The sequence below is a fragment of the Heloderma suspectum genome, chromosome 6, assembly GCF_057233095.1.
Source record: "Heloderma suspectum isolate Gila_16-S chromosome 6, 16-S_ref, whole genome shotgun sequence".
Taxonomy (NCBI): domain Eukaryota; kingdom Metazoa; phylum Chordata; class Lepidosauria; order Squamata; family Helodermatidae; genus Heloderma; species Heloderma suspectum.
In genome coordinates this window covers 36,394,202-36,408,998 of record NC_139463.1, presented here as the reverse complement: position 1 = coordinate 36,408,998, position 14,797 = coordinate 36,394,202, and the positions used below count along the sequence as shown (strand labels likewise).

Here is a 14,797-nt window from a genome sequence, read left to right as displayed (position 1 = left end):
TTCTCAGAACCACTACAGACAATGCTTCTGCTGCAGGGCTGTTGAACCTCATTCAGCACAAGGGCTGAATTCAGTTTCAGAGACGCTTTTGGGTTCTACATTCCAGTGGTGGGCAGGGCCTTAAAGCAAAAGGGGTGTGGGGGGGAAATACCAAAAAAGTCAGCATATTTTAGCCTAAACCTCTTACTTCCAGTGACGAAGCCTTAGGAGAGGCATTTTAACCTTTTAGACTGGGGAAGAAATGTGCAAAAGCTGGGAAACTATCAAGCAATTAGTGGTTGGTGATGGGGCCTAGGGATGAGGGAACCCCAGAGGGCCAGATTTGGACCCCAGGCAAGGGCAGATTTGGCCCACAGGCCTGAGGGTCAACCCCCATGGTTTAAATCATGTTCACGTTTTATTCAGCCGGAGTGTGTAAACCAGAGTTCTATTCTTTCTTTGTGTGATGAGTCTGTTTTATTGGTGATGTTTGGACGTTCTTAACAGTTCTCATTTTGACTACTGTAATGGGTTTTTTTTAGACAAAACAATAAAACTATGGAAAATCAGTGAAAGAGATAAAAGACCAGAGGGCTATAACTTGAAAGAAGAAGATGGGCGGTATAGGGACCCCACTACAGTCACAACATTACGGGTGAGTAGTGCCTTATTTTGTTAGACTGACTTTGTAGGAGGATTCAGCACTCCAGCTGGGTGCACCATGCTCACTCTTAATGGCAAGGGTACAACATGCTCATTCTTGTTTTGACCACACTGGCTGTGTCCAAACATCACACCAAGCTTATCTCAAATGACAAGACATGCCTTGCAATTAACCAGCAACTGGTTTGAAAGTATGTTTGCAGTAGCCATGGTTTGGCGTGATGTCTGAATTTATAAATCAGTTATGGCTGTTGCCCCACCCCTGGAGGCCCCTGCACCACATTGCAAAGATGGAAAACAAAAGCAGACAAGCAGCTCTAAATTATGGTTTGCCTGTCCATTTGGAAGCTCAAACCCATGGTTACTGCAAACTGCACTTAAGCCACTATGTTTTAATTTCATCAGTACACTTCTATCCCATCTTTCTTCCATCAGGAAACTCAAGGTGACACATCTACACATGTAGGGCTCCCAGGTGCCTCCTATCTAGGCACTGACCAGACTCAAACACTGTGTTCTCTTGGATCGGGGGTGGACAACTTGTGGCCCTCCAAATACTTTGGCCTAAAACTTTAATCAGCCTTCACCATTAGTTATGCTGACTAGAGCTGATGGGAGTTGTAGGTGAAACATCTGGAAAGCCACATGTTGCCCACTTCTGCCTTAGACCATGCCCTGAGCCTGTAATGGTTTAGAGCAGAGCCAAGAGTGTTAGGCTCTGCTGGTATTTCACCCTGTGTTATTCCACAGGCTCAGTAGCAAATATACCTTTATAGGCCGGAAATGTTTAATTGATCAGATTAATCATCCTATAATTTGAAGACTTGAGCTGTAATCCTGCCTGCATATAGAGAGCAGGGATTAGAACAGCTGTCAAAAGGCTGGTGTAACCTCCCTGCTGCCTCTTCGCCCGGTGTGCTGTGACACAGCCCAGCCATTTACTTTTAGCTGCGGCCCTCTTGGAGTCCTGCACTTCATCTCCCACTTTTCCTCTGTCCCTTCATGCCACTCTGCTCCTGCTTCTGCTCTTTGCGAGGAATGTGGTGGATGAGCAGCTGCTGGGTGTACATGTAACAGTGAAATGAATGCATATTCTTCCCCTGTTTACTCCTGTCTCCATCTCCCTCCTTCTGCTTTATCTCCTATGTCAAATGTTATATTTATTTATTTATTTATTTATTTATTCACTCACACACACACCCACACACACACACACACACACACACGCATGCACAAAATAAAAGGATACCAAGGCATGGGAGGCATCATGGTAATGGAGGAAGGGAAGTTATACCATAGCCCTACAAATAGCCACTCCACACCTCGCTGTTCACCGGTGGGAGGGAGCAGGATTGTAACCTTAGATTTCAAATGGTCCCATTGCTGTTTATCAAGCCCTCGCAGTTTTAAGAGGGTTTGTAATGATGTAGTGCGTTCAGGAATCTTCAGTAAGCGATATGTCATGTGGGTATCATGACAGCAATAACATGAATTGGGTTGCACGTCTCTGTTGCTTTCCTGTGTGCTTTTTTCCTACCCCTGTCCATCCTCATCTTCCCATACATGGAGATGTTTTCCTGCCTCTCAGGCTGATGGCACTGAATGGTGTTGCTCTCAGTGCTTGTCTTTTTACACAACTGCACATGTACCATTCTTCTATCCTTTTCAGGTGCCAGTATTCAGGCCCATGGATCTCATGGTAGAAGCCAGTCCACGAAGGATATTTGCCAATGCTCACACATATCACATCAACTCGATCTCCATCAATAGTGACTATGAAACATACCTGTCTGCGGATGACTTGCGGATTAATTTGTGGCACCTAGAAATTACGGACAGAAGTTTTAGTATCTTTTTCCCCAAACATGTTCATCTTCAACTTGACTGAAGATCATTTTATTACCCTTGTAGTAGTATTACACGCATGTTTATGCTGCTTAATTCCTACTGACTGTTGCAGAAGTAGCAGATATGACTAATAGAATATGACTAGGGGTAGGACTGAAGAATGTGAATACTTTATTTCATGAGTTTTGTTAATGTACTACATTTATATTCTGCCTTTCTGCCAGAGCACTTAATTTTTTTTTCAGTTTAAAATAATAGCTTACAATCTAAGAGATATAATAAAGGACGGAAAAGGCATGGAGAGGGAAATAAGCCAATTCATACTGCTGCATAAATACCAGGTGGAATGGTCATGGATGTAAAATGGCAGTTGATCCCAACTGGGTCAGTGGAAGGGACTTACTGTCTAAGCTCTTCTTCTGATGTAACCAGGTGGAACAGCTACGAATGCAGGTCTTTTTGTGATTTAAGGCACATAATTTTTAAGGTCTTTTTTGGGGGGGTGTCTTTTTTTAAGAATTAGAGGAGGAGACATTAAAAAAAGGCCTCTAAGCAATGTGGTGTTGAAGTTCTCCTGCAAACCATCTATTTCACAATTGGTATGTTTTTACAAATCAAGACAGGTTGACTGGCTACAGGGAGGCAATTATACTCTGATGGACTGGTAGTGACTGAAATAGGCCTTGGGGTCACGGTAGATATAGCTAAATGGAAATGTTTCGTCAGTGTAAGGCAACAGTGGAAAAGACAAATTCCATGCTGGTGATCATTAGGAAGGTTGAAGATAAAAGTGCCATTATCATAATGCCTTTATACAAAACTTATGGTGCAGCCATGCTTGGAATATTGTGCACAATTCTGGTCACTGCATCTCAAAAAAGATATTATAGAGCTGGGAAAGGAGCAGAACAGGGCAGTCAAAATGATCATGGGGCTGCAGCAACTCCTGTACAAGGAAAGGGTTTAACTTTGGACTCTTTTAGTCTTGAAAACTGAGTAAAGGGTGACATGATAGAGGTGCGTATAATTATGCATGGTGTGGAGAAAGTGGATAATACTCATAACCCTAGAACCCACAGTCATGCAATGGAACTGAATGGTGGAAGATTCAGGACAGACAAAAGGAGGAGCTTTGTCACATTTAAATTATGGAATTTGCTACCACAAGATGCGGTGATGGCCAGCCACTTAGCTGTGTAGTCCGTGAATTTGGCTAATCCCCTTTTCAAGCCATCTATCAATGGCTACTAGTCATGATGGCTATATATTAAGCTCCAATATAAGAAGCAGCATGCCTCTGAATACCCATTGCTGGGGCACACAAGCACAACTCATACAGGTTGTAAGGCTTGTGGGTAGGAGTTGCGTTGCTACTAGGTACAATAGAGTAACACGCTGAAGGTGCTAAATGTAGATGAGGAGGAGTAATGTTCCTGATGCCCACTGTGTAAAATTAACTACTCTCAGCCCCTAACTGCCAAGTTGGTAAGATGCAATGTGAAAGCATACAGTTCCAAAATGGCTGAGCAGCCAAATACATACCCTTACTCAGTCTCTCTCTCCAAAGAGCACTGTACCCTGTAATCTAGTTTGCCCACTATAGTTGTTCAGAGGCTATGAAATTTACCAATACTCCTTAACATCAACAATCTCTAGATATTGTAGATATTAAGCCTGCCAACATGGAAGAACTGACAGAAGTGATAACGGCAGCAGAGTTCCACCCGAACAGCTGTAACACATTTGTATACAGCAGTAGTAAAGGAACAATCCGTTTGTGTGACATGAGGGCATCGGCACTCTGTGATAGGCATTCAAAATGTAAGTAGTTCTTTCTACAAATCAAATCTAGTTGATTTGGTTTTCTCTTCAGCAAGTCAGTGTCAAAAGAAAAGGATGTAGGGCGTTTTTATGTCCATCTCCCTGCAAAAAATACTACGTGGTTAAACATACCACTGGTACCCAATGTTTGCCACTCAGGATGTTGGGGCAGCATGCTAGTTTACCAAACCACAGTAATTCTATTATGCTGGAGGCGAACAGCAGGCCTGTATTGTTCCTCTAGGTCCAGTAAAGGCAATGCACAATCTGGGCTCGGGATTATAAGAGAAGCTTACACTTAGGGCTCTGGATGCTGCAATCATGCAGAAGAGTTGCAGGGTGTGATGTTGGGTGCTGAACTGTGCTTCCTGAGGATTTCAGGGTTCATTTATTTATCTTCTAAGCAAGATTCTGCCCCTCATTGCTGCAGAAATATTCTGGAAAGCATGTTGCCGGCAATGCTTATGGAGATTGCAATAATCTAAGGAGTGTTGGCTAGTTTTCCAGTGGCTGGTGCTTCAGTCTCAAGCTCCTTACTCTTGATGATTAGTGAACTGCTGAATACATTAAGCAAAATAAGAGGGAGTAGACATATTTCCTTAATTTGACTATACAGGCTGAATAGATCAGCTTTTCTTAGCACAAGATTTGAGTTCCCGAGTGCAGATACATAGATGTGTGCATGCATACTTTTCATTTTATTTAGCCTAGAAGCACGCACAGCCCTGCTTACACCTCCCTTGGGAACTGTATGCACCTCTTTAGGAAGGTCCATCTCAACCTTTTGAGGACTCTGGTGACAAAAACGCTCCTCTTGCCCCAGAGAATGTTTTATCAGGCAACTAATGTATGATGTTTCACTTCAGAACCATTTGGGCTTCCTTGTTTTGATATTGCAGTTTTTGCATTTTAATGTGCACGATTCATCTCTCTGAGATGTGCTGAGCAAAGTGGTGTGTTGTCTCTTATTTGCAGTGTTTGAAGAGCCAGAAGATCCTAGCAACCGGTCGTTTTTCTCCGAAATCATCTCCTCCATATCCGATGTCAAATTCAGCCATAGTGGTCGATATATGATGACTAGAGATTATCTGTCTGTGAAAATTTGGGATTTAAATATGGAAAACAGACCTGTGGAAACATACCAGGTATGCCATAAAGATGTTCAGTTTCAGGTTTGAGCGCAGGAACTACCATGTGTGGCCCAATACTTTGTACAGCCTTGAACATTTGTGTGGACAAGCACTTTGCATGGAGCAGTGTGGTTAGAGGGTTAGCTTTTCTGAGTTTGACATGGTAACAGAACCTGTTTCCATATGTAAGGAAAAACAACATCATATATTTGGCAAAATGTGTCTGCAAAATTTATTAGGCATTGTACTAAAGAAGCAAAGACCAGGAGCAAATCCTACAGTCTGATCCTAAATGTGTCTGGCCAGGATCCAAAGGTCTCTCTGTGCATCAGGGTTTTTCAGGAGCCTCTTCCCACTCCAGCTCCTTGCATCCTTTCAAACAGGTGGTCCTGAAGATCAGAAGGACCCTTCAATTATTAGAGGACCTTCTAGCCATTTGATAGTGCCCAAATGGCTATAGGTACAAGAAGAAACGGTAGAGCTGTCATCCAGTTAAATAAAATTTAGTTTATTAATTGTAATTTTATATATTTTGATTAAATCTGAATGAATAAAAGCAATCATTTTGAAGCAGAAGACATTTTTTGTTTCGGATGATGCATTCTTGCATCATCTTGTGTGTGAGAAGTGAGAATGCTTCATTTAATGATGGTTGCCATCTGCACATTTTGTAAGTTCATGTCTTAAAACTAAGTACATGTCTTTAAAAACTAATTTGCTGCCCAGTTTTAATCAAGACACCTTTGTAGTCAGTCAAAATATTTTTTTTAAAAAACAAACAAACCTTGCTGTTTCAGAAAATTGGCTTTCTCTCCATATGCACTGAGAACTACCTTTAGACACAGGCACGGATCTCTTTAGATCTCAGCATTTACTCAGCAGCAAGTTTCACTAGTTTTAGTGGGATTTACTTCCTGGTGAGTGTGTTTTAGGATTGTTGCCCTACAGCCTCTGCTGATTGGCATAGTCATTTGGGAGTTTCCTAGTGTGGGAAGAGAGCCATATCCTGTCCTTGCAGTGGCTCTTTGAAAAGCTTTGATTAGATAGGGTGCCTCACAATGTTATCTCCCTCTTTTGCTGAATTGGAGATGGAAGTGTGCAAAGGAAACCACCTTTCCTGGTGGTACTAATAAAATGGAACTCTCATGTTCCCCTTGCCATGAGAGTGGTTGTGGTTGTTGTTGTTGTTGTTGTAATCATCATCATAACAACAATTCCTAGACACCGTAATCCAAAACAACAACAACAAAACTCAAGGTGACTTACAATAGAATTAAAACATACAAGATTTAAAAGTGACAACTATTATCTATTAAATTGCAGCTACCCCATGAAATAACTAAAACATCAGTGAGGACTATAAAGAATTCAACTTCATGCATTAAACTACCCATCATATTCCATCAAATGCCTGGGAATAGAGGAAAATCTTACTGTTGAAACAATGAGAGTGTTGGTGCCAGGTGGGCCTTGTTGGGGAGAACATTCTTTAATTAGGGGGCCATCACCAAAAGGGGGCCTCCTTGTTGCCATTCTCCAAACCTCCCTCAGGGGAGGCTCTCGGAGGAGGGCATCAGATGTTGATTGTAGGATTTGGGTAGGTTCACATCAGGAGAGGTGTTTCATCAGGTATTGCAGTCCTGAGCCATAATAAGGCTTTATAGGTTAAAACCAGCACCTTGAATTGGGCTTGGAAATGTATAGGCAGCCATGAAAGTGGGCCTGGTTATCTGAATGAAGGCAACACAAATAGGGAAAATTTATCATAAAATAAGAGTTACTTGCTGCCATAAGATGTGGCAATAGCCACTAGCTGAGGTGGCTTTAAAGGGGGATTTGTCAAACCGATGGAAGATAAACCTATCAAAGGCTACTGGTTCCATGATAGCTATATGCATCCTCAAGTGCCAGTTGCTGGAAAGCGTATTGCCTTCATGTCCTGCTTGTAGGCTTCCTGGAGGCATCTGATTGACTACTGTGGGGAAACAGGATGCTGAAAGAGATTGAATGTTGGTCTGATCCAGTGGGGCTCTTCAGTGTAAAATCTCTTTAAGCTTGAAGACACTGGAAATAGCAACTAGTTGTGTGTGCCTAAGGGAGCTTTGGACATGTATTTCTTGAACAGCAGCTCTCCTGCCCTGCCCCACATGCTGCATATGAAACCTTTTGAAACAGAAGGAGTTTCCGAGTGGCATATCTGAGCTTCATCCCGTTTAGTCCTTACAACAAACCTGTATTGAAGATAGGCTTGAGAAATAGTGACATGCCTAAGGACATCTGATGAGTTTGATGGCTCGTCGGGGATTTGAACCTAGGTTTCCCATAGCCCAGGGTCACCAGTCTAACCACTACATCACACTGGCTCCCATGACAAATGACTCACTTTGTGTACTCGAAAGCTGATTGATCTCTGTATGTGGGATTCAAGAAGGATTCCCCCTCCTTCCCTGTGGAACAGATTATCTGGTGCTTTATAGTCATGGTTACTTTATTTATATACTACTTCTGTGTATATGTTACATGCAGAGTAGTTCACAAGGAAGCGTGAACAACAAAAATATAAATGCCTCAACTAAATGTATTTAGTTATCCATAGCATTTCCCTAGAAAAGACAACTCAACATGTTATTTATTTGACTTGAACCAAGAAAATGACAATCAAGGCAGCTTACAATTATAGGAACTATTTACAAAAAAACTTGATTCAAACAATAATACAAATACATTAAAACAATTTTAACAAAAGCAGTAAAAGAATAAAAACCACACACAACCCAGCAGACGAGCTTACATACCAAAGGCCTGCCTGAATAAAAATATTTTTGCCTGCTAGCAGGACAGCAGAGAAGGGAGCCAAAATAGTTTCATAATACTTACCTTTTAAAAAATCTAATTCATCCTGTTTTACTCCCCCTCCCCTCCTAACTAATATGTGTTCCCCTTCCAGGTACATGAATACCTCAGAAGTAAACTTTGTTCACTCTATGAAAACGACTGCATTTTTGACAAATTTGAGTGCTGCTGGAATGGATCTGACAGGCAAGTCCTACTTTTCTCTCTCTCTGTGCACTTGAGAATTCTGGCTGCTGGTTGAAGGGCTTCTTCTTTGGTTAAGTGATTTGGGAGGCATACTTGCATGGAAAGCTTTTGTCTGTCAGCACTACATGTTAACCTTAAACTACATGTGTGGAGGAAGATTTGGGGAGGATAAAAATAGGTATATTGAGGTGCAAGAGAACTCCTTGTTGACTTGTCACTTTGGCTCATTCAGTGATATATCTGATGAAGCGAACACTAGTCCGATAAATTTGTTAGTTCTTAAGGAACCACAAAACTCTTTTTTTTTACTCTTTACTATATTCACATTCTGTCATGTTGTTGTGGGCAGGGGGTCATCCCCAAATTTGTCTTAGGACACATGATGCTTTGTAGATTCCAGCTGAGCTATATTAGTTCCACCCTGTGGAACTCCCTCCCTAGGGAACTCTGCCATGCCCCCTCCTTAATGAGCTTCTGCCATGCATTGAAAACTTGGTTGTTCAGGCAGGCATTTGGGGTGGGGTGGGGTATTTTTAGAAAATGTTTTAATGTTTAATTTTACTTTTTTAGACGGTTCGTACTGCTGTTCATCGCCCAGAGTGGCCGGGTGACCAGCCAGATGGGCAATTAAGAAATTTAATAAATAAAACTTTAATAAATAAATTAGCAATTTTGATCTTCCCCCACCACAAAGAGATCCATACGCAAATGCATGCCCTTAATACCACATCAGATTATTTGTTCATCCATCCATTATTGTCTGTTCTGCCTGCTATGAGCTGTCTGGGTCTTTTCCATCATCTGCTACCTGATCTTTTGAAGTGGAGACGTCAGGGATTTGAGCCCAGGACCCTCTGCATGGAAACCATATGTTCCGTTTATTGATTTTTAAGATTCATACCCCAACTCTCAATCAAATGAGTCTCGAGGCAGCTAACAGGATAACCAGTGAGCTATTAAAAGCTAATGAGCACATCATGATCCTTTAAACATTGTCACGCCATGGGATCTTTACAGCCAAAGTTGGTCCATCCCTCTTTATTCCAGTTCTTGTCCCTTCCTCCCGTTAAACTTGCCTCATATAGCCTATCCTTGTGAATGCAATTACTAGAGGCCAATACTTTATTTTTTAATTGCTTATATATAAGAATTGGTGGTGGTGCAATCCTTCCTCAGCAATTTTTCCTTGCAATCATTTCAGAATGCAAGTGGGGGTTGTATTTTGGATTGCTTCCCTTTTTAAAAAGTGAAAACCTCCTGCCCATACGTAGAAAATGTGGCATGTCAGGAAGAGTGTAAAATCCTTTATCAATATACCATCTTTCCACACATGGAGTTTGTTTTTTTCTGTGGGGGAGCATTTGAACATGAGACTTTCCACATGCATACCATTTCTACTTCAAGATATCCATATGCATACCTTGAAGTGGTACAGTCCAGGAAGCACTATACAGAATGTTATTTCTCTGTGTTTGAAGTGGTCCCCCATGTCCAAAGAATCTCATCTTGAACTGGGCCAGTTCAGATGTCCAGAGAATCCTGGCTTAGCGGGATCTAGCAGTGTGCACAGGCACGCTGTCTGATCGCTTCTGCTTGGTACCTCCTGCAACCAGGAATGGCTAAACAAACTGTGGGCCGTCTATCCATGGTCTGTTTATTGTGACATCCAGACCAGCGATTCTGGCTTATCTCTCCCCAAACAAGCCAGAGTCATAAGCCAACAACAAACCTGCTTTATTATTGTGATGCCTGAACTGGCAACGTCTGTTCCATTCTACGTAGTTTGACAAGTTCTGTGTAGAGCACAGGAGTGATACGACCCTGTTCCATCTCTTGGTGTGAAAGTGACCTTGAGACATTGATGGCAGCATACCTGAGACGCGCAGCAATGTCAAATCTCATAATTATTTTTAATAGCTGCAACTGTTGTAATTAGAGGGCTTCTCACTGTTCCCAGAATGAGAAAACTTGCTTCCTGGAAACAAAATCACATGCAGTGCATGGAAGTCAGTGAGCTGTGGGAATAGGATGCCTCTGGGAGCTAGTGAGTGTAATGGTTAGAGTTTGGGACTTGGGGAGACCCACTTGGCCTTGAAGCTTGCTGGATAACCTTGGATCAGTCATCATCTCACAGGCTAACCTAGCTCAGAGATGTTAAGGTGAAAAGGAGAGAAACCAAGGGCAGTATCCCAATACTGTCGCTGAGGTCCTGCTCAATTTGTTGTGCAAGTGGGACCCACTGCTTGCATAGTAGAAAGCTAGTGGTTCAGAAAAACAACCCTGGAACCAAGCAATCAACACTTGTTTCTGGATCAGGACAGGTTGGTGGAGTTTCCTTCTGCAAACTCTGCTGACCTGCCCCATTCTGGGAACAAGAATTTCTGGTCATTTCTGGTTGCTTTTGTAACTGTGCTAGTGGTGGGTCCTGCTGGCATGCAGGCAGACTTGGATACTGTCCCATGTATGCTGCCCTGAGCTCCTTGATAAAAGTGTCACACATAAATTTAAACATTGTGGGCCTCTAGCACAATTCTCAGCCTTCTCTATAGAATTTCAGTTCCATGAGAGAACTCGTTACAGCAACATCTTTTTGATTAGTTTTATTTATTATTAGTTTTATTGTAACTCTGTATGAACTTAATTTGTATAAGCTGCATTGAAGACAACTACTGGGAGCCAAATTATAAATGGGAAAAAATGAAATATCCACTCTCTTCCCATTTTCTCATATAAGTGCAGGGTGCTAAAACACCCTTAAATAAAATACCCATCCCTGGGTAGGAATGGAATGGTGGCTGCATGTTGCTAGGCTCCTTTGACTGAACTGAATTCACTGACTGTGAGGTCTGATAAAGGAGCCCTGACAATCCTTTTGAAGGCAAGCAATGTTAAGGTTGACAGCAACTAGAAAACTGTTTAATAGTGGAAGGGCCCTTAAAGTAGTGATCCCAATTCCTATTAATTTAAATTTCTGTATATGTTTATTCTAATTTCCATTCTATATAGCTGAAATGGGAAATTCCTTTTCCAAAATGCAATTCTTAACCCCCTCCCTCCCCACACACACAATACTAACCATAGTATCATTGTTGAATCCTGAGTTGTCATGATGTATGTATGCGGCTATGCTAACAAACTGTGGTTTAACCACAAACAAGCCAGAAGGAGACACTGGGTTGTAAACTCTAGGTTGTTTAAACCATGGGTTGTTGTTAGGTGTGAACCCAGAACCCAGTGGGTTGTTCATGGGTTGTTTTGATGGGCTACAGAGGCAGTGGGCAAGAATGGTAAAACAAAAAACAAAGAAAACAGCTGCTCTATGTGCCAGTGCTACATCACTGCAGAATAACTTGGGATACAGGGAGGGAACAGACAAAGGAGGATGGAAACAAACAATTTTTCAAGAATTGAAAAACAAACCACAGTTTGTTCGATCATCTGTCAGACAAATTCTGGGTAGGGCACAAAGCCTGGATTAGCATTATGCGAACCGGGCCACTGGCTGCGCTTAAAAATAACAAGGCATGGCTTATGTTAGTCATGGTTTGTTGCTTTAGCCATGGAGTTGTCTTGCAGATGAGCAAACAAACCATGGCTTGTTTTCCCTGTTTCTGGTTTGTTTCTCTGTCGCCCATTTTGCCAGCCCTCAGAGCCGTTTCATTTTCAGGCTGCTTTTGCTGGGCACCTCTGTTTCCGGGTAGACAGAAGTGCAAACAAGCCAGGGGTAAGCCACAGTTCTGGGTTCCGATATCATGTCAAGTCATGTTTTAAACAAGCCAGACTACATAAGCGATCCATGGCTTCCATTTGTGGTTTGTAGCTGGTTAACAAACCATGGTTTGTTTGCAGGGATGGGTTCAGACACAGTGGCCTGGTTTGCACATAACGCTAATCCGGAGGATGGGTTGTTGTTGAATAGTGGGTTTTTGTTATGTGCGAACCCTGCACTATGTTTTAACTATACCATGAGCTATTGGGGAAGAGCAGGAGAGAGCAGGCATGCTGTTTGCAGCATGCCAGCCACTTCCACTTTTAATCAACAACCTATGATGGGTTCGTTTGTACATTCTTGAGCATGACAAGTGAACCCAGACCTAAGAGTTGTTGAGAAGCTAAACATTTCAGTGGTTACCCCAACAACTAACCATGGATTAACCCATGAGTAAAAGTGGATGTGGCGGGTGCTTGGAAGGGAGCATGCTCACTCTCTCCTGTTCATGCATGACAACCCATGGCTTGTTTGAGCCATGGGTTGCCGTTATGTGCAAACCAGGTCACTGGCAAGTCAGATTTCAATGAACCACACCATGGTTTAACATCATTGTGAACCAGACCACTATTATATGTTTGCAACAAAAATAATAATCACATACAAATAATCACACTCACATCATTAAAAATTTATCATTTAGTTTTATCATTAAACCGTTTAAATATTGAATGTGTGTGTCTCTTTGGAAAACTGAAGTTGTCACACACTACTGTAATTTATATAGACTTTTTCTACTATATAAATAAAATAAAAATAAAATAGCCAGCCAGCTGAATAAAATGAAGTTCAAGGAAAGCAATGGAAACTCTGAATGTATTTTCTCTTCTCCACTTTTAGTGTTGTCATGACTGGCTCCTACAACAACTTCTTCAGAATGTTTGATAGGAACACAAAACGGGATATCACTTTAGAAGCATCTCGGGAAAACAATAAGCCCCGCACGGTTTTGAAACCCCGCAAAGTCTGCGCGAGTGGCAAACGAAAGAAGGATGAAATTAGTGTCGACAGCCTAGACTTCAACAAGAAGATCCTCCACACAGCCTGGCATCCCAAGGAAAATATCATTGCCGTAGCCACTACAAACAACTTGTATATATTTCAAGACAAAGTAAATTAGGGCTAGTATTCCTAGCAGAGGAGTCCACTTCCTGCATAGTTCAGATAGATGAACCTAGCATTTGTACCCGTAAACAATAGAGGGGAGAAAACAGAGCAGGAGAGCAAAGAGAGAGAAGTCCATTGTGGTGCACTTTTCCCAGTGTTCAAAAATGTGCCATATTGACAACACACTCTTCTAGATAGCTGCATGGATGGCCTCTCTGTCTGCTGGGAAGTTCTCCATGTCTGCTACCCATTTAGGTGAAGGTAGGGCACTTTTTAATGTAACGACTACTTGCACCATCTTGCCTAATGGACTAGAGGTTGGACTGTTATCAGCATTTGGTTCCTCCAGTTTTTTATGCCTTCCATTGTGATGACATCCGCCACAGGGAAAAGCCTTCAAGTCATGCTGTGGGATTTAATTGTGTAACCTCATTACTGTATTATTTGTGGCCCTTTTTTATTATTAAATAACAGCTCATTCTTGCTGTGGCTTGTAGCATTCCTCCTATGCCTCCTGGACTCCTTTTCCCTTTTAAAACCCTTTCTCCCCCAGCCCTGTGGTGGTGGTGTATAGAGAGAGAGAAAAAATGAAAAGCACATGAAATGGGTCAGTGGTCAAGGGGGGTCTCTGTTGCAAAGAACAAAATGTTTTAATAAACCATTGACTGTAATCACTCCTTGCCATGTCTGGCATTAAAAAAAAACAAAAACCTAAGGGGAAAAAATCTACTGAATAAAAGTGTCAAAGAATGGTGAATCTGTTTTTTTTCCTTTTTAATCTACCTCTTTATATATGAATTTCTTTATAAAAACAAGTTAGATGCATGATGATAAAATGTTTTGGTATTGATTTTAACCAGTATTATTTTTCATGAGGAAAAGGAGAAGGGAGATTTTTTTAATGATTCCTACATGAAAATGTTAAAATGCCACTTTAGTATTTATCAGTAGTTTCCATTAAAAAGTTCTTCAGGATGCTTTTGGATTCTGCGATAATATTGAACAGTAATTCTTTTCATATTAGTAAGCCTGCCTTCTTCCTGCCTTCTCTCTGTTAACAGAACTTTATGTCCGAATTTTTTTTTGGGGGGGGGATGTAAATTTTGTAGAACACAAGGGTTTATGGGACTAACCTTTTTCCTATGTTAACCCCCTTGTCCTAATTTCATTGAATGCCTTTAGGATTCAGACTCTCACAACAGTGCTTTCTTTTTTCTTTCTTTTTAAAATAATGTCATTAAAAAATCTTGTTTTAAAACAGTACGTCGTACAGAATTTAATATAAAGTGATTTAAATAGATAAATTACACTGCATTCTTGAGTACCCCTATATTTTCTGTATTTTTGTTGCTACCGGTAACTTGATTGAAAATGTAGTTTTACCTTATGAGTGTTCCTTTTTTCATTTGGCTTTTCAAAATTCTTGCCATTAAAGATAAAC

The 14,797-nt window shown here is 41.4% G+C and overlaps 1 protein-coding gene across 6 annotated transcripts in view; it reads left to right on the top strand.

Moving 5' to 3' along the window:
- PPP2R2A (protein phosphatase 2 regulatory subunit Balpha) overlaps positions 1 to 14,107 on the top strand; it is a 103,695-nt gene extending 89,588 nt beyond the window's left edge. For all 6 annotated transcript variants that reach the window (XM_084803944.1, XM_084803945.1, XM_084803949.1 and 3 more), the window contains 6 exons: positions 522 to 634; positions 2,312 to 2,489; positions 4,147 to 4,311; positions 5,287 to 5,456; positions 8,389 to 8,480; positions 13,090 to 14,107. In XM_084803944.1, the coding sequence (XP_084660070.1) occupies positions 522 to 634; positions 2,312 to 2,489; positions 4,147 to 4,311; positions 5,287 to 5,456; positions 8,389 to 8,480; positions 13,090 to 13,369 (998 nt within the window). In that variant the 3' untranslated portion in view covers positions 13,370 to 14,107. The remainder of the gene's footprint in view (positions 1 to 521; positions 635 to 2,311; positions 2,490 to 4,146; positions 4,312 to 5,286; positions 5,457 to 8,388; positions 8,481 to 13,089) is intronic.
- The last annotated feature ends 690 nt before the right edge of the window (positions 14,108 to 14,797 follow it).